This window comes from Tripterygium wilfordii, chromosome 13 (genome assembly GCF_013401445.1).
Source record: "Tripterygium wilfordii isolate XIE 37 chromosome 13, ASM1340144v1, whole genome shotgun sequence".
NCBI classification, from domain to species: domain Eukaryota; kingdom Viridiplantae; phylum Streptophyta; class Magnoliopsida; order Celastrales; family Celastraceae; genus Tripterygium; species Tripterygium wilfordii.
Genome location: NC_052244.1, coordinates 12,063,332 through 12,087,733, shown reverse-complemented (window position 1 = coordinate 12,087,733; position 24,402 = coordinate 12,063,332). Strand labels below are relative to the sequence as shown.

Here is a 24,402-nt window from a genome sequence, read left to right as displayed (position 1 = left end):
TCAAAAAAGTCCCTCAACTTTGTTTTGGATCAAAAAAACCCTTGTATTTACAAGAATGATACACGTTAACCCTTCCGTCAAACATCCGTTAAAAAATGCTGATGTGGACTCTAATATCTTATGTGGCTTTGATTTTAAAAAAAATGAAAACTATGTTTAAATGACATGTCAAAATACTATGTCAAATTAGTTTTATCTTAAATTGAAAAACCCTAAATATTTCCCCTCTCCTCTCTCTTCTCTCTTCTTCCTCCTCCCTCCCTCCATCCACTGCTGCTGCATTTTGGGTCGATCCACCTGATGTTCTCACCATTCGAGTTATGCTAGGGTATGGGCTTCCTTTTGTATGCTCCCGTCTGCTACTAGGGGAAAGGGATTTGAATCAAAATGAGCAATTTCACCTTCTAACAATACGTTGATTTCAGGTCAACATGCTGTTGAAAATCTAGGTTTAGTGGAATTAGGATTTCAAGGGTGATGGGGAGGGATTGAAATCAAAAGATAGAGGGAAAGGAAATAGAACCAACTCCTTGAACAGGAACTGAAGCTCCATTAGCCGTCCTTACCAAGGGCTTGTTTTTCATTTAGTTGTTGAATATGTCGAATCCCTCCATTTTTTTAATCCAGATTCTTATGCTCCATTATCTGCCTTCTTGAATGATTCCTATATTTCAAACTTTCAATACAATGTTACTTAAATAATCGCGAAATTTGATGAGCAGACAAAGAAGCCATGTTTTCTGGGAATTTCGTCCGAGATGGAGTATTTTTGTTGGAGGCAGAGGCAGAGGCATGTCTAGATTTTTTTTTTTAAAAAGAGCCGTGTGTCACCATTTGATAGGTTACATCCACATGTACGTCACATCAGAAATGAAGAAATAAAAAAATATACTTAACTGTTAAATCAATCATTTTTAATATACTTTTGATAGAAGGGCTAACGTTTACCATTTTTATAAATACAAAGGTTTTTTTTATCCAAAACAAAGTTGATTGACTTTTTTGAATCAAAAGCCAAAGTATAAGGGTTAATTTCATACTTAGTGTCGTTAAGGTTAAAATATAGTATATTTAATTTTCTTGGAATAATTCAATTTGAAGGATGCTTTACCTGATACCTGATGGTGGTGATCATTTCCTTTCATGGTCTCCAGTATGGGCCCAGCCTAGGCCCAATAAGACTTTATTGGGCTGGGTTAGTGGGTTTTTGTATATGGATCAATGTAAGTACTGGTACAAGGGATGACACGAGAATTGTTTTGTAATTTGTGAATGATGGGTCAATTACTTTATAGATCGAGTTTTCAAATAAGGATTTTAAAGGTACGTGAATTGTTGGTTGATCGACAATCATCTTACGTGTAAGGGATCATTTACCCATTAAGACATGGGTTCAAATTCTACCCCCTCCAAACCCCTATTTCAAAAAAAAAATAAAAAATAAGGATTTTAAAGAATTAGATCTTAGGCTTCCCATATCTCCACTTAAGAGGCTGCTAGAGTGCCTTAGACAGACTCAAATCTCAATAGTCTAGGGATTTGTTTTTTCCTCCTTTGAATAGTGTAGGGAGTTTGTTTAATCAAAAAGGATATTTTTCCTGGAAGAAATATCATAGAAAGTTCCATATCCCTAAAGGGCACGTTAATCTAGCTTTGTGATTCAAGTAAGGAGTGAACAGATATGATCCACAGAAAGTTAGGACCACTCTACATTAGGCCTTGGGACCAAATACCAATTAGAAAAAAACTAAGGTCATGGATAGAAATTGCTAATTGCAGAAATCGTTGTTTTGTCCTCCAGACAATGAGATTTTTTGTCTGCGTAGACTTGTCAAAATCCAAGTCAACGAAAGTCAAATGGTAGGTGACTTGGGATATAGGCAATAGTTCCTCGAATTCAAGGTCTTCTTGATGCAAACTTCTACCCAGGCCCAACCGACACCCAATACACACTTGAGCCGGCTGTACTCAAGGCTCAGAACCAAACCTCTTCACAAGATTGGCCCGAAAACCTTGGATATTAGTTTAAGGCCAGCCTCGCGTATATATGACACTCAGCTTGCTCCCACTCTTTCGATGTGGGACAAGGGAAAGCTCCGGACATACCGCATCGTTCCCTCCTTTTTCACAGCAAGACGTGTCCCACGTGCAGGATTAACACACCTGGACACATCTCCAGGATTAACACACCTGGACACATCTCGTGACCCGGGGCGATTCACTCACCCACCTGTAGGTGCACATGCGCCTACACACGGAAGCGAGCCTTAGCTCCGATACCAAATTGATGCAAACTTCTACCCAGGCCCAACCGACACCCAATACACACTTGAGCCGGCTGTACCCAAAGCCCAGAACCAAGCCTCTTCACAAGACTGGACTGAAAGCCTTGGGTATTAATTTAAGGCAAGCCTCGCGCATATATGGCACTCAGCTTGCTCCCACTCTTTCGATGAGAGACAAGGGAAAGCTTCGAACATACCGCATCACTTCTGCTTCAATTTTCTAACCATAGTTGTTCTCTTCTGAATTTTCATATAAACCCCAATTTTCCAAGTTGTACAAATGATCTTTCAAATTGATCAAGACTCGCCAGTTTATGGCCCCTTCTCTACGGTATGAGTTGTTGCTTCACATATTTCCAGTTAAGAGGCTTAGACTATGACTGGAGTGCCCTAGACAGGCTCTCAAATCTCAATAGTCTAGGCAGTTTGTTTAGTCAAAAACTATACATCTTTTTTTGGAAGAAATATCATCGAAAGTACAATAGAGTGCCCTAAAGGGCACAGTTACCCTCCTCCTTTGCCTTGATGGCCTGAAAATTGGGGAGGGGTACAGTGAATGGCGTGGACAAGTAGTTACAAGGAAACTCACCAAAAGCTACATATAAACTATGGAAAGAACTGGATCCCAATATACATAAGTATATACAAAGATCCATTACCTTCACAGCCTGCTCAGCTGATTTGCGAGCATGATCGACGTGTTCAACTCTTCTTATATCATTGTACAATTTCATAGGGAATGTAGCAACATCACCCACAGCATATAAGACCATTCTACACCAAGGCTTTGGACCAATTATATATAAAAGAAAAAAGTACTCTGAAATAGTTGGACATATTTGGAAGGAATTGCTAATTGCAGAAATCCGTGGTTTTTCCTCCTGGTAAATGACCTTTTTTGTCGACGAAGACCTGTCAAAATCCAAGTCTATCGGCAAAAAAAACAAAAGGTGACTTGGGGGATACGCAATAATTCCCCCATCTCAAGGTCTTTTGTTTCAATTTTAGAACTGTAGCTTTCCTCCACTGAATTTACACAGTGGTAAATCCCACTTCCGAAACTTTCCTAGTTCCTACCACAATATAAATCGAAACTGGATACTGATAGTCTACACTCCATCCTGTTTTAAGTTTCATTTTTCATAAGACTCCTTGAAATTGTACAGGGTTGTACCTTAGCAGTACAGGAACCACAAGAAATCAGCGACATCATTATAAAACAGTGAAGTGTCTTTTTTTTTTTTTTGCATTAACCATTTTGCATATCTTCTCAGCCTTATATGGCCTCTTTCTTTTCATTTTTGTTTCTTCTATCTTCCTTCATTTTCCTTCTTCCATCTGCTACTTCAATTTCATTTCAGATGTCTCGTTTCGATAACAATGATACTAGCATATACTATGAAGGAGATGCGAGAACTTTAGCTGGAACCATTGATTTCACCAGCCCAAATTATGTATGTCATATTGGTAGAGCCATCTACACCAAAACGGTGCCAATCTGGGATTCCAAATCCAGAGGGCTTGCAGACTTCACTACCCGTTTCACTTTCAGCATCAACACTGAAGGCCGTCCAGCTTATGGTGCTGGATTTGCATTTTTTCTTGCTCCTATTGGATTTTCAATCCCAGTTAACTCAGTTGGTGGTTTCTTAGGCCTCTATAACACCACAACCACTGGTTCCTCTCTGAACCAAATTGTCCATGTTGAATTCGACTCCATTTCAAATTCGGATTGGGATCCTCCATATGGACATGTGGGTATTAACAAAAACTCAATTTCTTCTGCGGTTACCACTCCTTGGAATGCTAGTTTCCATAATGAAGACCATGCTGATGTTTGCATCAGTTACGACTCTACTAGCAAGAACTTGAGTGTATCTTGGACTTACCTGAAAACCAATAGTCCGCTAGAGAATTCTAGTCTTTCTCACATTGTTGATCTCAGAGAGATCCTTCCTGAGTGGGTCACAATTGGATTTACTGCCGCTACAAGTAATCTAGTAGAAAGACATACACTTCTGTCTTGGGAGTTCAGTTCACGCTTGGATATGGAGGAGGAATCAAATGGAAAGAATGGCAATGCTTTGATACTCTTAGTTGGTCTACCACTTTTTGGAGCATTTGTAGCTTTTGGGTTTTGCCGTATCTTGAAGCGTCTGAAGGAGGAGAAAAGAAAACGAATAGCGGAGGGATTGGTATCATCAATCAATGAAGACCTGGAAAGAGGAGCAGGACCAAGAAGGTTCTCTTATGAAGAACTAGTTTCTGCTACCAATAACTTCTCCAATGATAAGAAATTAGGTGAAGGAGGATTTGGTTCTGTCTACAAAGGTTACCTGATTGATATAGACGTGCCAGTTGCTGTAAAGAAAATATCAAGAGGTTCTAGACAAGGCAAAAAAGAGTATGTGACCGAGGTCAGGGTTATTAGCCGGCTGAGGCACAGGAACCTGGTGAAACTCGTCGGTTGGTGCCACGACAGAGGCAAGTTCCTGCTCGTGTATGAGTTCATGCCAAATGGAAGCCTTGATATGCATCTGTTCAGCAATAGAAGTTATACTCCTCTGAACTGGAATTTGAGATATAAAATTGCCCTGGGAATAGCCTCTGGATTGCTCTATCTTCATGAAGAATGTGAGCAGTGTGTGGTGCATCGTGACATCAAATCAAGTAATATAATGTTAGATTCAAGTTTTAATGTGAAGATTGGAGATTTTGGGTTAGCTCGGCTCATGAACCACGAGCTAGGTCCCCTGACAACTGGATTAGCAGGAACTTTAGGCTACCTTGCACCAGAATATATGAGCACTAGAAGGCCTAGCAAGAAATCAGACGTGTACAGCTTTGGGGTGGTGGCATTAGAAATTGTGACGGGAAGAAAGACAAGCGAACTCCCGGAGGAGAACAATGAAATATGTTTACTAGAGTGGGTTTGGAATCTTTATGCAAATGAAAATCTTCTTTCAGGCGTTGATCAGAGATTGCATTCAGAATTCGACATGAATCAAGTTCAGTGTTTGATGATTGTTGGACTGTGGTGTGCTCATCCTAATCACAGTTGTAGGCCTTCAATAAGACAAGCAATTCAAGTGTTGAAATTTGAAGCCAATATTCCTGATCTTCCAAGCAGAATGCCTGCTCCTATCTATGATATGCATAGTATTCCCTCAGTCAGTGAGGCTGGTGAAATTACTAATTCATTTATTGAATTGGGTCGTTAACGTAGCTTGAAAATCTTTTTCTGATAATCTTGACTGGAAAATCTTCTGTGTCTTGTCAGTAAATTAACATTTTCGCTTATCAGAAGTCTTGATAAAATGTTATGTGTCTGTGTAATATTAGAAATAAAAAGTCCAAAGCAAGTTGTTTATTTCTGGAATGATTAATGATGGGAGGTATCAAGGGTACTTTAATTTAGACCACATAGTAATGAATATCAGCTTTCTTTTACTGACAAAGGAAAAGCAAAGGGAAATAGACAGCATGATCAGGTGATGGCGGATATATCTTACATTGTAAAGAAACAACTTTTAGTCTTGTGCCGAGGCATACCCTTAATCCATCTGTAGTCAAGTAGAAATGAATATCAGCTTTCTACCAAAAAAATGGGGGCGAGTACAAGTTAAAGTTACGTAAACCTAAGAAATCATTAAGCAGAATCAAGTTACATTAATCATCGAATCTTTTGATGATGAAGTTTTTCCACACTACAAGAATCAAACCCAATGAACAAGACTCTTGTCCTTACAATGTTTAGGGAAGACAGATGAATGTAATGCAGTCCTTGTCCCTCATTGAAGGCCTCATTTTGTGATCAGGATGAGCACACCAAAGTCCAACAATCATCAAACACTCTACTTTTTTCCTGCCACCATATGCAATCTCTGATCGGCGACTGATATAAGATTGCCACTTCCATAGAATCCTCTCCAGAAAACTCATCTCCGAGCTGTGATCCATATGATTCACTGCCTTTCTTCCCGTGGCTATTTCTAATACCACCACTCCAAAGCTTTACACATCCGACTCTTAGCTAGCCCGGCCAGTGCTCATATATTCAGGGATCAGGTAGCCTAATTCCAACAAGCCTAGTTCTGAGAGGACCTATCTCATGGTCCATAAGCCTGGTTAAACCAAAGTCGCCAAGCTTGACATTAAAACTAGAATCCAGCATTATAATGCTTTATTTGATATCACGGTGCACCACACATTGCTACCATTATTCATTAAGATAGAGCAATCCGAAGGCTATCTTGTATCTCAAAACCCACATGAGAGGAGTCTTATTCCCAGAGAGATGAGAATCAAGGCTACCATTTGACATGAATTCATAAAACAATAAGGAATTTACACTTGTCATGGCACCAACCTAAGACCTGCACCAGAATTCATTGCTTATTCTCGCTAAGAGAAATCATGTGTGTACAATTGAGTTATGGTTTTTCATTTATAGCCGACTACCTAGATACGCAAAAATACAATTATATGGTGTCAGTTAAGGTTAAAATATAGTATATTTCTTGGAATAATTCAATTTGAAGGATGCTTTACGTGATGCCTGATGGCGGTGATATTTTCTTTTCATGGGCTCCAGTATGGGCCCAGCCTAGGCCCAATAAGAGTGTTTATTGGGCTCGGTTAGTGGGTTTTTGTATATGGATCAGTGTTAAGTACTGGTACTAGGGATGGGACGAGAATTGTTTTGTAATTTTTGTGCATAACGGATCAATTTGACTGACTTTATAGACCGAGTTTTCAAATGGCTCGAAACAGAGCAGTACCTGGGAAAAGAAATAAGCTAAGCCTGAATCGTACTTACACAACCCCCTAACTTGATACAGCTATATGTTAGGACTTGTTAGAGAGAAGCATTGCGTGTTGGACTGCTGTGGCTCGACGGATGTATTTGGATTGTGAATGGAGACAATGCCGTTTCAGTGTTCGAAGAAATGCTCGAGAGAGAGAGAGATTGTTTTCTATGGATAGTAATTAAGGGACAAAAATTTGTTGTGTACCATATTTTCATGTTAGAAGTTTTTTTTATATAGTTTTCTATAGTATAATACCATTCTATATATCTAAGATTCTAAGAAAAATGGTTGTGCGCTATGACCTACATCGTTATTTACAACAACATGATTATGATTACTCCCTTCTTCCCTTCACCTGTTCCATATTCGAGGCTCCTCCTGCACTGTCTGAGTGATCGAACTTCTTCCTCTTAAGCTTCACATATTTCCACTTAAGAGGCTTAGAGTCTTGGACTATGACTGGAGTGCCCTACACAGACTCTCTGTTGGTCACAAATTGAACCAATGAAATAAGTCATTATAGCGGCCAATGTTTCTTTCAATTCTTGCATCAAAGTCCAACTCCAATCCAAACTATGTTTCCTACTTTCCTTCAATCATAGGCATCTTTTCTTTCCTTTTAATTTTCTTTGTCCCCCAGCAGCAGTCTTGTCCTCTTTCTGACTACCTCTTTTCATTATTAAGTAAAGCAGTTGAATTGAGAGATGACAATTATGCCCATACAATGAGCCTGAAAAAGTAAACACTTTATAGTCCACACTCCATTCTGGTACAAGTTTCATTTTGATAAAGACTCGTCAAAATTTCACACGGGCTGCACCTTAGCGGTACAAGAACCACAAGAAATCAGAGTCACCATTATAAAATATTCAAGTGTCATTAAATACTTTGCATATCTTCTCAGTTCTCAGCCTTCTATGGCCTCTTTCTTTTCATTTTTGTTTCTTCTGTTTGCCTTCATTTTCCTTCTTCCCTCTGCTACTTCGATTTCATTTCGGATGTCTCAGTTCAGTAACAATGATAATAGCATATACTATGAAGGAGATGCGAGAGCTTTAGCTGGAACCATTGATTTCACCAGCCCAAATTATTATTGTCATATTGGTAGAGCCACCTACAACAAAATGGTGCCAATCTGGGATTCCAAATCAAGAGTACTTGCAGACTTCACCACCCGTTTCACTTTCAGCATCGACACTCAAGGCCGTCCAGCTTATGGTGCTGGATTTGCATTTTTTCTTGCTCCTGTTGGATTTCCAATCCCAGTTAACTCAATTGGTGGTTTCTTAGGCCTCTATAACACCACAACAACTGGATCCTCTCGGAACCAAATTGTCCATGTTGAATTTGACACCTATTCGAATTCGGATTGGGATCCTCCATATGAACATGTGGGGATTAACAAAAACTCAATTTCTTCTGCAGTAACCACTCGTTGGAGTGTGACTTTCCATGGTGACGACAATGCTGATGTTTGGAGCAGATACAACTCTACTACCAAGAACTTGAGTGTATCTTGGACTTACCGGAAAACCAATACCCCGCTAGAGAATTCTAGTCTTTCTCACATTGTTGATCTCAGAGAGATCCTTCTTGAGTGGGTCACAATTGGATTTACTGCTGCCACAAGTCAACTAATAGAAAGACATACACTTCTGTCTTGGGAGTTCCATTCAAGCTTAGATATGGAGGAGGAATCAAATGGAAAGAATGTCAATTCTTTGTTACTCTTAGTTGGTCTACCAGTTCCAGTGAGTGTGTTCTTTTTTGGAGCAATTGTAGTTTTTGGGGTTTGCCGTAGAAAGAAGCTGCAGAAGAAGAAAAGAAAGCGAATAGCAAAGAGATTGACTTTAGCATCAATCAATGAAGACCTGGAAAGAGGAGCAGGACTAAGAAGATTCTCTTATGAAGAACTAGTTTTTGCTACGGGAGAAGTACCACAGAGGCCCCTGTACTTTTCAAAACGGGTCATTTGAGCCCCTTTACTTTTTTTCGGGTCATTGAACACCCTCTACTTGCGAGAATGGGCTACGTTGGCCCTTGTATAACATTTCCGTTAAAAAAAAGCTGAGTTGGCAAAAGAAAATGACATGGATTTTATTTAAAGAAAATTGAAAATGACATGGCAATTGATGGGGTTAAGTTACAATCTCACACACAGAAACCCTAAATTTATGAAACCTTTGTAGAGAGACATTTGAGAGGAAGGAGTGCCGTCGATCATCGATTTGGGTTCTGTCACAACTGGGTTTGATTTCAGATACAATCGTCGACGAAATGTCTCCAACGAAGGTCAGAGCTGTTCGGCGAAAGAAAATACAAGAGGAGGTGAGTTTGAGATTAGGTTTTTCTGATATGGGTTCGATTTGGGGTTTTTAGGGTTTATTTTCTCACATGGTTACGATTTTGTTTTTCAGTACTCTTCTAGTAGCTCAGACAGTGAAGTTGTTCCTGAAGATAACTCCTCAGAGGACGATGAGGAGGTGATTGTTGCGAGGGAGAAGGTTAGAAACTACAAAAGGGGATGGAAGGATGTATCTCTACTGCAGGAGAGTGACAAAGAAGGTGAAGATGATGATGAGCAGGTTCATGAGGAGCATGATGATGAGCAGAATGATGAGGGTTTAGGTTATGAGGAGTATGATGAGGAGCCTGGGGAGAGCGAGAAAGGTGTTGATAGTGATTATTTAGACTCTTCTGATCCAGGAAGTTACAGGGATAGTACAGATGAGGATCCAGAGGTGCGGGATGATGCAATTAGAAAGAGAAGCAGATTTCCATCATACAAAAAGGTGAAAGGTATTCCGAAATTTGAGCTTGGCATGTTGTTCACTAGTAATAATGAGTTTAAGGATGTTGTTAGCAATTATGCTATAATGACTAGGACTGACATTCGATTCAGTAAAAATGAACCTAGTAGATGTAGAGCCAAATGTAAGGGAGCTACTGATTGTCCATGGTTGATGTTTGCATCATATAGTAGACAAGTGGATAGTTTTCAGGTAAAGACCTATGTCAGTGAACACACATGTCAACCAAAAAGGGGTTTAAAGTGGTTAACTACAAAGTACATGGTGAAGAGGTTCTATGGTTTTATTGCTGCCCACCCAGACATAAAAATTAGATATCTAAAACCCTTTATGGAACAAGCTTTGGAATTAGATGTGAGCTTAGGCCAATGTAAAAGGGTGAGAAAGACTGTATTAGCTGATTTAACTGGTAGTTGTGTAAAGGAATATGCACAATTAAGGAATTATGCTGAGGAGTTGATGTTGTCTAACCCTGGAAGTACTGTCTCATTGCTTACTGATAGGCAAGATGAGAATGGACCTGTTCCATTCAAAGCATTCTATTGTTGTTTTAAGGCATGTAAGGAGGGATTTATGAAGGGTTGCAGACCAATATTAGGAATTGATGGATGTTTTTTAAAGGGATTAGTTAAAGGGGAATTATTGACAGCAATAGGCCGTGATGGGAATAATCAAATGTTTCCATTAGCTTGGGCTGTGGTACTGGTTGAGAACACTGAAACATGGACTTGACACGAGAAGGGAGGATTATGACTTGCAAAGTGTGTAAGGGCAAGGGGCATAATGCTAGGAATAAGGCATGTCCTGGTAGGATAACTTCCAGTAGCCAAGTTAGTGGTTTAACTTCAACAAATGAACCAAGGATGAGAAGGCAAACAAGTCAAGCATCCCAAACAAATGAACCAAGGATGACAAGGCAAACAAGTGCAGCCATGGCCTCAATGCAGGGAGGATCTAATGAACCAATGCAGGGACAACCTAGCAGGACTAGGTATGTCAGTCCTTTTCACAAGGAATGCAGGCCAAAAACCAAGCCAAAAAAGAGGACATTATTGACTGGCCTGGGTCTCTACATTAATCCTGATACAGGTTGTTCAATCCTAAACGTAAGTTTGATAATTTGCATTTTCTACCTTGCAGATGTATTGTATGTTAATGTCAAAGAATTATTTTGTTGTTTAATATTATGGTGTTTTTTTCCTCAATTTTTGCAGCCTGGGACTTCTATGTCAAGGGTAATTGACCGTGGAAGTGAGAGTATGAAGAACAAGAAGAATGGAGTTGATAGAGGGTCATTTGGTGTTCATCCCTGTTTTTGATTTATGTGTTCTGTTGTTGATGTTGGAACTGTTTAATCAGATTTTGTAGTATTTGAGGATGGCTTGTGTAATGGATCTATTGGAATCATGTTTATGCACTGAATCTATTTGACTCATTTTTATTAATGGATGTTTATGGATGCAAATTTTTTGGAATTCGATGGTCTAATTTGACCCATTTGATGAAAGTATGAGGGCTTAAAAAACCCATTAATTAAAGTACAGGGGGTTCTTTGACCCTAAAATATGAAGTTTACAATCATTTCAATGAAATTGTAACATATCTACTTTCATAGTAAAAACAAAGAATTGGACACGTGTCATTATTTTATTGGCCAATGACACGTCATCGCCTAGTCAGCATATTAGAATTTATTAGAAAAATCCAGCTCAAATAGATAACTACCACATAAGCACCGTTATAACAGAAGTTCCTTGCGGGGCTAATTTAGTCCATTCTCGTAAGTAGAGGGTGTTCAATGACCCGAAAAAAAGTAAAGGGGCTCAAATGACCCGTTTTGCAAAGTACAGGGGCCTCTGTGGTACTTCTCCCTTTTTGCTACCAATAACTTCTCCAATGACAAGAAATTGGGTGAAGGAGGATTTAGTTCTGTCTACAAAGGCTACCTGATTGATATAGACTTGCCAGTTGCCGTCAAGAAAATATCAAGAGGTTCTAGACAAGGCAAAAAATAGTATGTGACCGAGGTGAGGATTATTAGCCGGCTGAGGCACCAGAACCTGGTGAAACTCGTCGGTTGGTGCCATGACGGAGGCGAGTTCCTGCTCGTGTATGAGTTCATGCCAAATGGAAGCCTTGTTATGCATCTGTTCAGCAAGAGAAGTTATACTCCTTTGAACTAGAATTTGAGATATAAGATAGCCCTGGGAATAGCCTCTGGATTGCTCTATCTTCATGAAGAATGGGAGCAGTGCGTGGTGCATCGAGACATCAAATCAAGTAATATAATGCTAGATTCAAGTTTTAATGTGAAGCTTGGAGATTTTGGGTTAGCTCGGCTCATGGACCACTAGATATATGTCCTGGCAACTGGATTAGCAGGAAGTTTAGGCTACCTTGCACCTGAATATATAAGCACTAGAAGGCCTAGCAAGGAATCAGATGTGTACAGCTTTGGGGTGGTGGTATTAGAAATTGTGACAGGAAGAAAGACAAGTCAGCCCCCGGAGGAGAACAATGAAATATGCTTAGTAGAGTGGGTTTGGAATCTTTACGGAAATGAAAATCTTCTTTCAGGTGTTGATCAGAGGCTGAATTCGGATTTCGACATGAATCAAGTTCAGCGTTTGATGATTGTTGGACTATGGTGTGCTCATCCTGATCACAGTTGTAGGCCTTCAATAAGACAAGCAATTCAAGTGTTGAAATTTGAAGCCAATATTCCTAATCTTCCAAGCAGAATGCTCGTTCCTATCTTTGATATGCCTAGTATTCCCTCAACCAGTGCTGCTCCTGAACTTACTAATTCATCTATTGAATTGGGTCGTTAATCTAGCTTGAAAATCTTTTTCTGATAATCTTCTCTGTCTGGTCAGTCAATTAACATTTTTGCTTATCAGAAGTCTTGATAATTTTTTCTGTATCATCTGTTGTGGTGTTGTTATGAGTAGTATATATTGAAATTTATTTGCACTAAATTTATATTGCATATAAATTATATACACTGGAGGTAAATTATATCCTCTATAAATAAATAATTTTTACGCACTGTAAATAAATGATATACACTGTAGATAAATTATATGCTATGCAGATAAATAATTTTTATGCACTGCATATAAATTATATGCAACGCACATAAATTACATGTGGCACAGATAAATTCATTTCAGTGCAGATAAATTAAATTTACATGTGAGATCTTTTTTATCTTGGAATATATCGATGAGTAATCTTGTTTGAAAAAGTTCTTCATGTTGATTGAGAATATATAATTTTTTTTGTCAAATTTCATCATGTATTTTTATATATAAATCGTTTTAAAGTTTCGTGAAAAAAAAAGAATCAAAAATGATGATGTCATGTGCAGAAAAAAAATATGAGAGAGGCACCATGTATATGGTGTAATTTGTTTAAATGTAAAGAAGCATATATGTAACTTTACAATCTCTATCCTTATTCTTTGAAACTAATGATGTCAATTAAATTTTGTTGATTTTGTCATTACAATTGATAAGTGCCAAAAATGTACACTTTTAATAATGAATTATTAAGGCATTTGCCACATAATTAAGGTTTAAAGTGATTATTACACCATTAAATGCAAATATCATTTTCACTCACTTTGTATTTGTTTTTATATTTTCAGGCCCAATTCATACCAACTCATGTTCAACATTTGTGGCCCATTTCATGAAGAGTCCATATGCTTGTGTCCACTACGATCTTGACCCATTCCTTGATTATCATTTGAAAGCCCACCACATGATTTGTCAAAACCATTTGACATCATTCCATGCATCACCATCATTATAGTGCAAATTGGCCATTCAATGGTGGTGACTCCACTTACTTTGTCATGGTTGGCCATTCAATGTATGGATAGCTCCTAACTTCCTATAAATAGAGAGCTATGGAAAGGATTGAGACAACACAAGACAACATTGAAGGAGGGGAGAAAGAGGCAAGAGGAGGAGAAGAATTAGAGAGTGAGTTCTTGAGTTCTATTTTCTCTTTTACAACAATTCTCTCACATATTCTTTCTAGAATTTTGTGAGATAAATTGTTAGTTGTGTAAACCTAGTATGAGGAACTAATCTTCTTACTAAGATGATGATGGATCCACTCTATTGTATGAAAATAAATTTGGTTTGATTAATTATTAGTTTATTTTTGCTATGTCAAGTGTTAATTAGCTATTCTTTATTGATAATTAAATCTTGATGCTTAGCTACCATCTAGGTTTGATTACCATGATGCAAATTGAGGCAAATGCCCATGTCCAATTTGAGACCAGCTTCTTGCAATTAACACCGGAGTTACCTAGACATAGATGTCATATGCTAGGATCTTTGTGATCGCTACATAAGTTACCATAAATCTTAATGCATTCTTGATTGTCCTAGCCAATCCAAATGTCCATGGTTGGTTGCAATTAAGAATAGACGTGGTAAGTCAGATGCCCATGACTATTACATAAATTAGGGGACTTGATCTTTGACATGCATGAATGAAATGATAATTGTCGGCTAAATAATTTAAATACAATAGAGTTGGTGAAATCGGATCCCTAGTGTTTGTTTATTTGTATTAATCCTTATTTATTTTGTTTCCATTGATAATTACAAAGAGTTGGAATTGTAAATATTTAATATTCAGTCTCTGTGGGTACGATACTCGGATTTGCCACTTCTATACTACAATTGATTCGCGCACTTGCGAGTATAATTTGGGTTTAGAATCGCTATACTCTTGACGGGTCTTAAAACTCACATCAACAATCTCTATCCTTATTCTTGCACAGCCACTCTTGTTTCTTTCAATCACACAGCAAAGTCGTCGGTCCACTCATATTTCCCTATTTGATTATAATTGAGCTTATAGTAACAATCACTTGTGGACTTAATCTCCATGTCTTCATACAAAATAAGGTCTTTAATTATCACCCATTCTATTAATTAACGTTCCTCAACATCAAAACTAAAAGAAAACATTTGTAATATTCTTTATTATTTTCAACAAAGAGATACAAAAGCAAGTGTAAATTGAGGTATAAACATGAATAAAATATGACACTATCAACTACCATTTGACATGAATTCATAAACAATAAGGAATTCGACTCAGCCATGGTATCAATCTAAGACCTACACCAGATTCTGGAGCCTCATCATCCGATTAATAATCCTTATCTCCGTTATAACTGATGTTGTTGTGTTGATTTGTGACTTATGTGGACAAATGATGAAGGTGAGTTGATCCTATGATGAGGTTGAAGAAAATTGAAGAAAATTCTCTAGAATCCAATTGTTGCTATGACGAGATATTATGAGATTGAAGACAACTGAACACAAATGAGCACCCTGGTTGGACAAAAAAAAAATAAATTAAAGAATCTCGTGAGGGAGAAGTTGTATGCATATAAAATGTGGTGGAACAAATAAGACTTCAGCAAAAAAAGATTAAATTATATTGCAAATGAAATTTAATATTTAGTTGATGTTTGATAGAGAAGCACTTAAATGAGAGAGAGGAAGGTAAGTATTTAGGAGTGCTTGAGAACATGTCTCATTGTGGGTGTATAGTATTGGAGTGCTTGAGAATGTCATTATTGTACAAACTTTGAAACATTTTGGAGTATGTTCTCAAGTGTCCCATTGGGATGCTCTTAGAACCCCTTGAAATCTTATTGACAGCTACAGGAATATTGATCAGATCGTTCAAGTACCCTTTATAAACAGCACAAAATTCGCTAGCTCCAAGCTGTTGTGCTTGTTGAAGCAGTTGATCTCAACATACTGATATGGAGAACGAGGATCCCATTCTTGATTAGAGAATGTGTTGAACTCAACGTGAACAATTTGGTTTGTGGAAGAGTCACTTGTTGTTGTGTCGTATAAGCCTAAGAATGTGTTTGGATTGAGGGATTTGAGGAAAGGGAAGAGAATGGAAGGAACGGAGAGAAGGAATTGTTAGTTGCAGAAATCCGTGTTTTGTCCTCCAGGCAGATGAGCTTTTTTGTCTACGAAGACTTGTCAAAATCCAAGTCAATGAAAGCTGAATGGAACGTGGGGGGTGGGCAATGGTTCCCCCAATTCAAGGTCGTTTTGTTTCGATTTTCCATGTAGGTTTCCTTCATTGAATTTTCACAGATATATAAACCCACTGCTTCCTTGAACTTTCCTACCACATAAAAGGTTGCAACTTGAGAATTTCATGTAGGTTTCCTTTACTGAATTTTCGCAGATATATAAACCCACTGCTTCCTTGAACTTTCCTACTACATAAAAGGTTGCAACTTGAGAATTTCCACCATAAAAATCATCATTTCCGTTTGGGCTCCCTATAGACACTATAATATTCCTATCCAATGTATAATTTAATTTTTGTGTAACTTATTGTATAATTTAATCATATCCAGTGTTTAGAAAGAATATGATATTAGGCTTGTATATTATAAAATTTGCGATAATATTTATGGATTACCGTCAATTAAAATGAGAGCAATCGTCTCTTTTATCATTTGACATGTTATTTCTTATACTACGCGCTCCGTATAAAATAAAAACGAGTTGAAGGTGTTTTAATATTAAATGGTCAACATCATATAAGAACCATTTTTGTAGAAAATTATATTATCCTGAGTATTTTAAAAATTTTCCAACACTCGATAATTTCATTAAATCATAATTTTATACTATATGAAAGTATTATCATCTTCTCCATACGGAGCAAAATAAGTCAAAATTTTCACACGGACTGTAACTTAGTAGTACAGGAACCATAAGAAATCAGAGTTACCATTATAAAATATTGAAGTGTCATTTTTTTTTTTGCATTACCAATTTTTTTGCATATCTTCTCAGTTCTCAGCCTTCTATGGCCTCTTTCTTTTCTTTTTTGTTTCTTCTGTTTTCCTTCATTTTCCTTCTTCCCTCTGCTACTTCGATTTCATTTCGGATGTCTCAGTTCAGTAACAATGATAATAGCATATACTATGAAGGATTTGCGAGAGCTTTAGCTGGAACCATTGATTTCACCAGGCCAAATTACTATTGTCATGTTGGTAGAGCCACCTACACCAAAATGGTGCCAATCTGGGATTCCAAATCAAGAGTGCTTGCAGACTTCACCACCCGTTTCACTTTCAGCATCGACACTCAAGGCCGTCCAGCTTATGGTGCTGGATTAGCATTTTTTCTTGCTCCTGTTGGATTTCCAATCCCAGTTAACTCAATTGGTGGTTTGTTAGGCCTCTATAACACCACAACAACTGGATCCTCTCGGAACCAAATTGTCCATGTTGAATTTGACACCTATTCGAATTCAGATTGGGATCCTCCATATGAACATGTGGGGATCAACAAAAACTCAATTTCTTCTGCAGTAACCACTCCTTGGAATGTGACTTTCCATGGTGACGACAATGCTGATGTTTGGATCAGATACAACTCTACTACCAAGAACTTGAGTGTATCTTGGACTTACCAGAAAACCAATACCCCGCTAGAGAATTCTAGTCTTTCTCACATTGTTGATCTCAGAGAGATCCTTCCTGAGTGGGTCACAATTGGATTTACTGCTGCCACAGGTCAACTAATAGAAAGACATACACTTCTGTCTTGGGAGTTCAGTTCAAGCTTAGATATGGAGGAGGAATCAAATGGAACGAATGCCAATTCTTTGTTCCTCTTAGTTGGTCTACCAGTTGCAGTGAGTGTGTTCTTTTTTGGAGCAATTGTAGCTTTTGGGGTTTGCCGTAGAAAGAAGCTGCAGAAGAAGAAAAGAAAGCGAATAGCGGAGAGATTGACTTTAGCATCAATCAATGAAGACCTGGAAAGAGAAGCAGGACCAAGAAGATTCTCTTATGAAGAACTAGTTTCTGCTACCAATAACTTCTCCAATGATAAGAAATTAGGTGAAGGAGGATTTGGTTCTGTCTACAAAGGCTACCTGATCGATATAGACGTGCCAGTTGCTGTCAAGAAAATATCAAGAGGTTCTAGACAAGGCAAAAAAGAGTATGTGACCGAGGTCAGGGTTATTAGCCGGCTGAGGCACCGGAACCTGGTGAAACTCGTCGGTTGGTGCCACGACAGAGGTGAGTTCCTGCTCGTGTATGAGTTCATGCCAAATGGAAGCCTTGATATGCATCTGTTCAGCAAGAGAAGTTATACTCCTCTGAACTGGAATTTGAGATATAAAATTGTCCTGGGAATAGCCTCTGGATTGCTCTATCTTCATGAAGAATGGGAGCAGTGTGTGGTGCACCGTGACATTAAATCAAGTAATATAATGCTAGATTCAAGTTTTAATGTGAAGCTTGGAGATTTTGGGTTAGCTCGGCTCATGGACCACGAGAGAGGTCCCCTGACAACTGGATTAGCTGGAACTTTAGGCTACCTTGCACCTGAATATATAAGCACTAGACGGCCTAGCAAGGAATCAGACGTGTACAGCTTTGGGGTGGTGGCATTAGAAATTGTGACAGGAAGAAAGACAAGTGAACCCCCGGAGGAGAACAATGAAATATGCTTAGTAGAGTGGGTTTGGAATCTTTACGGAAATGAAAATCTTCTTTCAGGTGTTGATCAGAGACTGAATTCGGATTTCGACATGAATCAAGTTCAGTGTTTGATGATTGTTGGACTATGGTGTGCTCATCCTGATCACAGTTGCAGGCCTTCAATAAGACAAGCAATTCAAGTGTTGAAATTTGAAGCCAATATTCCTAATCTTCCAAGCAGAATGCCCGTTCCTATCTTTGATATGCCTAGTATTCCCTCAGCCAGTGGTGCTGCTGAACTTACTAATTCATCTATTGAAGTGGGTCGTTAATCTAGCTTGATAATCTTTTTTCTGATAATCTTCTCTGTCTGGTCAGTCAATTAACATTTTTGCTTATCAGAAGTGTTGATAAAATGTTATGTGTCTTATGTGTCTGTGTAATATTGGAAATAAAAAGTCCAAATGAAGTTGTTTATTTCTGGAATGATAAATGATGGGAGGTATCAAGGCTAATTTAATTTAGACCACATAGTAATGAATATCAGTTTTCTTTTACTGACAAAGGAAAAGCAAAGGGAAATAGACAGCATGATCAGGTGATGGCAGATACATCTTATAATTGTAAAGAAACAACTTTTAGTCTTGTGCCAAGGCTTATCCTTAAGCCGTCTGTAGTCAAAGTAGAAATGAACATCAGCTTTCTACGAAAAAACTGTGGGCGTATACTCTTGTCCTTACTATGTTTAGGGAAGACATGTGAATAAATGTAATAAGAATCAGAAGCCTCTTTTTCGTTCTGATCTAAGTATTCCGCAATTTGTTTAAAATTGTAGGGTCTGTAATTTGAATTCAATAATGTAGTATTCGGTTTTCATCCGGCCCAAAAAAATAGAAAAATAGAAAAAAATTAAAAAATATAATAATAATAATTATTCAAAAGCCCGTTCTTGAGTCTATAAGCTCACAAAAATTCAAAGTCTGTTTCTTGGACCCACAAGCATGCAAAAAATCCTAATGCTCATTTCTTGAACCATAAGCCCATAAAAATTTAAACTCAAACCCAATACAACTAAACCCTAGAAAATATCTAAAAAATAGGAGGATTAAATAAATAATAAATAAAACCTTAAGAAAGGAAAGGTGACACCGTTTTAGGATTTTGCAAAGACATTGAAAAAAATCAAAATATTAGGTTCTTAGGATTTCTAAGGAGAGAAGAAATAGGGTTTTGGGAGACATTTTGGTAAAATGAGAAAGTATGGTTTTATGTGGTCATTATATAAAGAAATGCGAGGGATTTTTGTAGGGGGAGCCGCATAACAACAATAGGAGAGGATCGGCGGCACAAAGAGAGAAGGTCTTTGGTGTGAAAGAAAGGAAGGCAGCCGAGAGAGAGGAAAGTAAGAAGAAAAAAACAAAAGAGAGAAAGGAGGGTTTGGAGAGTTTTGGTGTGAAAAGGAGAAGAAGGCAGCCGACATACAGGAAAAAAGGGAAAGATCTTGGAGAAAAGGGAGAGCAAACCGTGAGAGAATAGAGAGGAGCCAAAAGGGAAGAGAGGTGAAGCCGAGAAGGTAATTTCTCATTACTCTATGGTGTTCTTGCTTTAACTTCTTTTTCAAATTGGTTTAAGGACGTGAAGATTATTCAATTTGGGATTTGTGTTCGGATTTGGATCGATAGGTTTATTCTCGGTTTCATTTATCTGGGTTTTCTTTTGATTCATGCAAAAATGTTTGTATTGAGCTGATTCTGTTTTGTGTTTGATTCATGAATATCTGGGTTGAGCTGATACAGTCTGTGTTGATTCAATATCTGGGTTGATATTTGGATCTGGTTTTTAATGTCTGGTATGTGTTTTTAGGTCTTGAAATCTGGCTAGTGTTAAAATCTGTTTATTGATACCCGGTCATTGATGGTATGTGGTTTTAGGCCTTGGTATGTGGTATGCTAGGCAGCACCGACTCGGATACGGCGACACGGGATGCGGGTGCGGGGATACATCGATTCGTAAATTCTCAAAGAATCTAGGATGCGGGTGCGGGGTGACTCGGTTAATAAAAAAATATGTTTTTTATAATAATAATTTATATGTCAGAACTCCAGCCCTCTCACCCATTTCTTTTATGGTAAATAAACCAACTGATGGTGAATCTGGGGAGCTAGTAGAGAAAAAGGTAAAATTGAGATGGTTGGAACTTGGAACCAATTAATACAGAGAGAGTTTTGTCCATGAGTCAAAGGTATTAAATATTATAATATTATGCCCCTCTCTGTCTCAGTCTATCCGCCTTTCATGCATCATTTAATGATGTTTTTTTCCCCTCTTCTTTGACAATTTAACCCCACCTGCACCCTCTCTCTCCTCAAAGCAAACAAAATTGTGCTTCGAAATTCTCTCTTAGCGAGTCGCAGCCGAATCCGGCGTGTCCCAGCTGCATCCGCGTCCCTGCCGCACTCAGTGCGGGTGCGGAGCCCATTTTGGCGTGTCCGTGCTGCTTAGGTGGTATGTGGCATGTGGTTATTTGTTATATGTGGTATGAAGTTCCGGTGTTATTGCTGATGGTTTAAGAATGGTTATTATTGAAATCTGGTTTAGTCCATAGGCGTTTTGTATAAATTTGAGAGATGATGCTTATTTTATATATTCAACAATGGCTTATATATTCAAGAGAGATGCTATATTCAAGAATGGCTTATATATAGGTGTTATAGGCGTTTTGTATATATTCAAGAGATAGGTGCTTATGGTGCTTAGATTCAAGAATGGTTGATGTGAATGTTTGGTATACTATTATGTGTGGATGGTCCTTTGACCCTTTCTCTTGTTGATTTTGAATGTGGACCGGGCTTGATTCAACTTGGACAGGACTTGATTTCATTTGGGGTCGGAGAGTTCATTCAGAGATTGGACCGGGTTTGAGCAATTAATGGACTCCATGAGCCATATTTATATTTTTATCTTTATCTTTATATTTCATTATTTTTATATTTTTATCTTATTTTTATTTGGTATGTATATCCTTGTAAAAGTAAGCCATGTAATAGGGTAGTGGAAATAATGAAAAGTAGTGTAGAGTAGTGTAGTTTAGTTTAGTTTTATTTATGTTTAACGTGATTAGTATGCATGTTTAGGGGTTTAGTTTTGTTAATCCATCAATTCAATAATCACGTTTTTATCAACTCTTCATAAAAACAAATTAATGGATATTACATTAAAGTCAATTGGGAGGAGGACTAGATGACATTCAGCTCCTGTCTAGACTTTAATTATGTTATCTTCATTTAAACAAATGATAAATTAATTTATTAGATACCTAAATTAAAGTTCATTAGGAGGAGGACTAGGAGGAGGACTTGATGACATTCAGTTCCTGCTTAGGTTTTAATTATGTTATCTCTATAAATTAAAGTATTATTTGTTTTCTTCAACACAATGGTAATTTGATTTATTAGATATCTAAATTAAAGTTCATTAGGAAGAGGACTTGATGACATTTAGCTCCTGCCTAGACTTTAATTATGTTATCTCTTCAAATTAAAGTATTATTTGTATTCATCAAATTATGGTAATTTGATTTACTAGATACCTAAATTAAAGTTCATTAGGAGGACTTGATGACATTCAGCTCCTTCCTAGGCTTTAATTATGTTATCTTTTCAAATCAAAATATCATTTATATTTGACAAACAAATTTATACTGTTCTTTCCATTTTATTCATTATTCTTTGATCATGTGATTGAGAAATTCCCTTGGTATAAAACTCAATGTTCTTTTGCAAATTCTACCCAATATCTTTCCAAGTCAATTTCCAATAAAACCCATCAACATGAGATTTTCAAAACAAAGCCTCGGTCTAACATTAATGGAACCATTTCATCCCATTTGATAATACATGGTTTTTCGGGTATATGAAAAATTCATTAAAAAAATTGGGACATACGAACAAATTTTCAGGAAAAGCACATAGATCATCTAGGTAACCTTTTAGGGAGTTGTGGGGTGTCTAACACCTTTCCTACACTCAATAGATCCCCTTACCCATTTTCTGATTCGTAGACCACATTTTTAGTGTCTAATTGTATTTATATCAATTGGTGATGACTCTAAAGATTTTTTATCCTTCCATCGTCGGTCCGCGTCATAACTCCGGTTGCGACAAATAATTTGAAAGTTGTGTCACATCATACAATATTTTTATCTTTAATATTTATCTCACTTTATTGTAGATTTTAAAAAATTACGGAAACCCCCAAATATTCCTTTTGCTCCTATTTTCTTCTCTCTTGACCCGTGCAGGTGCAACTCACCTCCTCTCTTTTTGATTTCCTTCACACGACTTTGTTCTTTTAATTTGTCTTCTTGTGTAGCATTTGCTTCTTTTTTTTATTTTTTTATTTCCATCGCGACCGGACCAACGAAGTCTTCCAATAATCCCCATTTAATTAGATTCCACAAATCCACTTACTTTGTGTAATTGAGATCCTCATGTCCCCTTAATTTGCAATTGCCGGCCCCACATTTACTTTCTTTATCTCTGGATTAATTAGCAAGAAGACCTTCAAATCAAACTTTTATTCCAATAATTCCACTCTGACTTCTTTTTCTTTTTTTCCCATATATTTGTAATAGCATTTCCAGTTGTTGAGTATATTATTATTAATTTTAAGGATAATTACCAATACGTCCATGATTTGGAATACACAAGCTGTTAAAGAAGGTTGATCTCGTTTGGTCATCCCCGATATCGAGTTGAGTTTACCTTCAATTGTTTCTTTAGATTATTCTCGCAATAGGCTTAGCAATGTCTTTCAATAAGCGCAACAATACTAGCTAGGGCCGTGATGAGTCGAGCATACACAAGGTAAACCCTTCTCATAGAGGAGAATAATGCAACAAGAACCAAAAAGGCCATTCCTGCCGCACTATTCCAATGGTTCTTCACTCATTGAACTATCAATTATCAAATTGTGAATTGTATAAAAACAAATTTATCTGTATTATCTGTTGTGATTTTGTTATGATTAGTATATATTAAAATTTATCTACACTAAATTTATTTGTATCATCTGTTGTGGTGTAGTTATGAGTAGTATATATTGAAATTTATTTGCACTAAATTTATATTGCAGATAAATTATATACACTGCAGGTAAATTATATCCTCTATAAAAAAAAAATTTGTACGCACTGTAAATAAATTATATACACTACTACAGATAAATTATATGCTATGCAGATAAATAATTTTTATGCATTGCATATAAATTATATGCAACGCACATAAATTACATGTAGCGCGGATAAATTCATTTTAATGCAGATAAATTAAATTTACATGCGAGATTTTTTTTATCTTAGAATATATCGATGAGTGATCTTGTTTGAAAAAGTTCTTCACATTGATTGAGAATAGGTAAATTTTTTTCAAATTCCGTCATGTATTTTGATATATAAATCGTTTAAAGTTTCGTTTAAGAAAAAAAATAAAAAATGATGATGTCACGTGCAAAAAAAAAAAAAAAGTCAGAGAGGCGCTCATTTATATGGTGTAGTTTGTTTAAATGTAAAGGAGCATATACGTAACTTTGTAATCTCTGTCCTTATTCTTTGAAACTAATGATGTCAATTAAATTTTGTTGATTTTGTCATTATTGATAATTGCCCACTTTCTCTTTCACTTCCTTGCACTAGGGCTGTGCACCCGGACCGTGGAGGCCAAACCGTCACCAATCCGGAAATTACGATTTGTATTTTCTGAAACCAAAACCATCAAAACCCGTTACTACGGTTAACCGACTAACCGGTTCGGTTTCGGTCCGGTTATGGTTTTTCGTAAAATATCTATTTTGTAAGCAAATCTTAAAGGATTGATAAAATGTTTCAAAAAAAATCTCAAGGAATGATAAATATTATATTAATATTTCATAGTTAATCACTTAATCTAATGGTACATAACATTAGTAATCATATATTATATCTCAATGGT

At 37.2% G+C, this 24,402-nt stretch overlaps 2 protein-coding genes and 2 pseudogenes across 2 annotated transcripts; 3 read left to right on the top strand and 1 right to left on the bottom strand.

The window, feature by feature from the left end:
• Window positions 1-3,389: 3,389 nt before the first annotated feature.
• LOC120012518 (L-type lectin-domain containing receptor kinase IX.1-like) lies at window positions 3,390-5,648 on the top strand. Its single transcript, XM_038863950.1, has one exon. The coding sequence runs from the start codon at window positions 3,566-3,568 to the stop codon at window positions 5,504-5,506; it is 1,941 nt and encodes a 646-aa protein (XP_038719878.1). The 5' UTR covers window positions 3,390-3,565; the 3' UTR covers window positions 5,507-5,648.
• Window positions 5,649-6,038: 390 nt separating this feature from the next.
• Window positions 6,039-16,429, bottom strand: LOC120012585 (annotated as a pseudogene).
• LOC120012179 lies at window positions 7,790-12,928 on the top strand (annotated as a pseudogene).
• Window positions 16,430-16,730: 301 nt separating the features above from the next.
• Window positions 16,731-18,940, top strand: LOC120013869 (L-type lectin-domain containing receptor kinase IX.1-like). The gene has a single exon (XM_038865830.1). It carries the CDS (start codon window positions 16,786-16,788, stop codon window positions 18,742-18,744), a length of 1,959 nt encoding a protein of 652 aa, XP_038721758.1. The 5' UTR covers window positions 16,731-16,785; the 3' UTR covers window positions 18,745-18,940.
• The last annotated feature ends 5,462 nt before the right edge of the window (window positions 18,941-24,402 follow it).

What these genes read in the sequence shown, in the direction of transcription:
- LOC120013869 (XM_038865830.1), top strand. Translation starts at nt 16,786, where the DNA reads ATGGCCTCTTTCTTTTCTTTTTTGTTTCTTCTGTTTTCCTTCATTTTC.
- LOC120012518 (XM_038863950.1), top strand. Translation starts at nt 3,566, where the DNA reads ATGGCCTCTTTCTTTTCATTTTTGTTTCTTCTATCTTCCTTCATTTTC.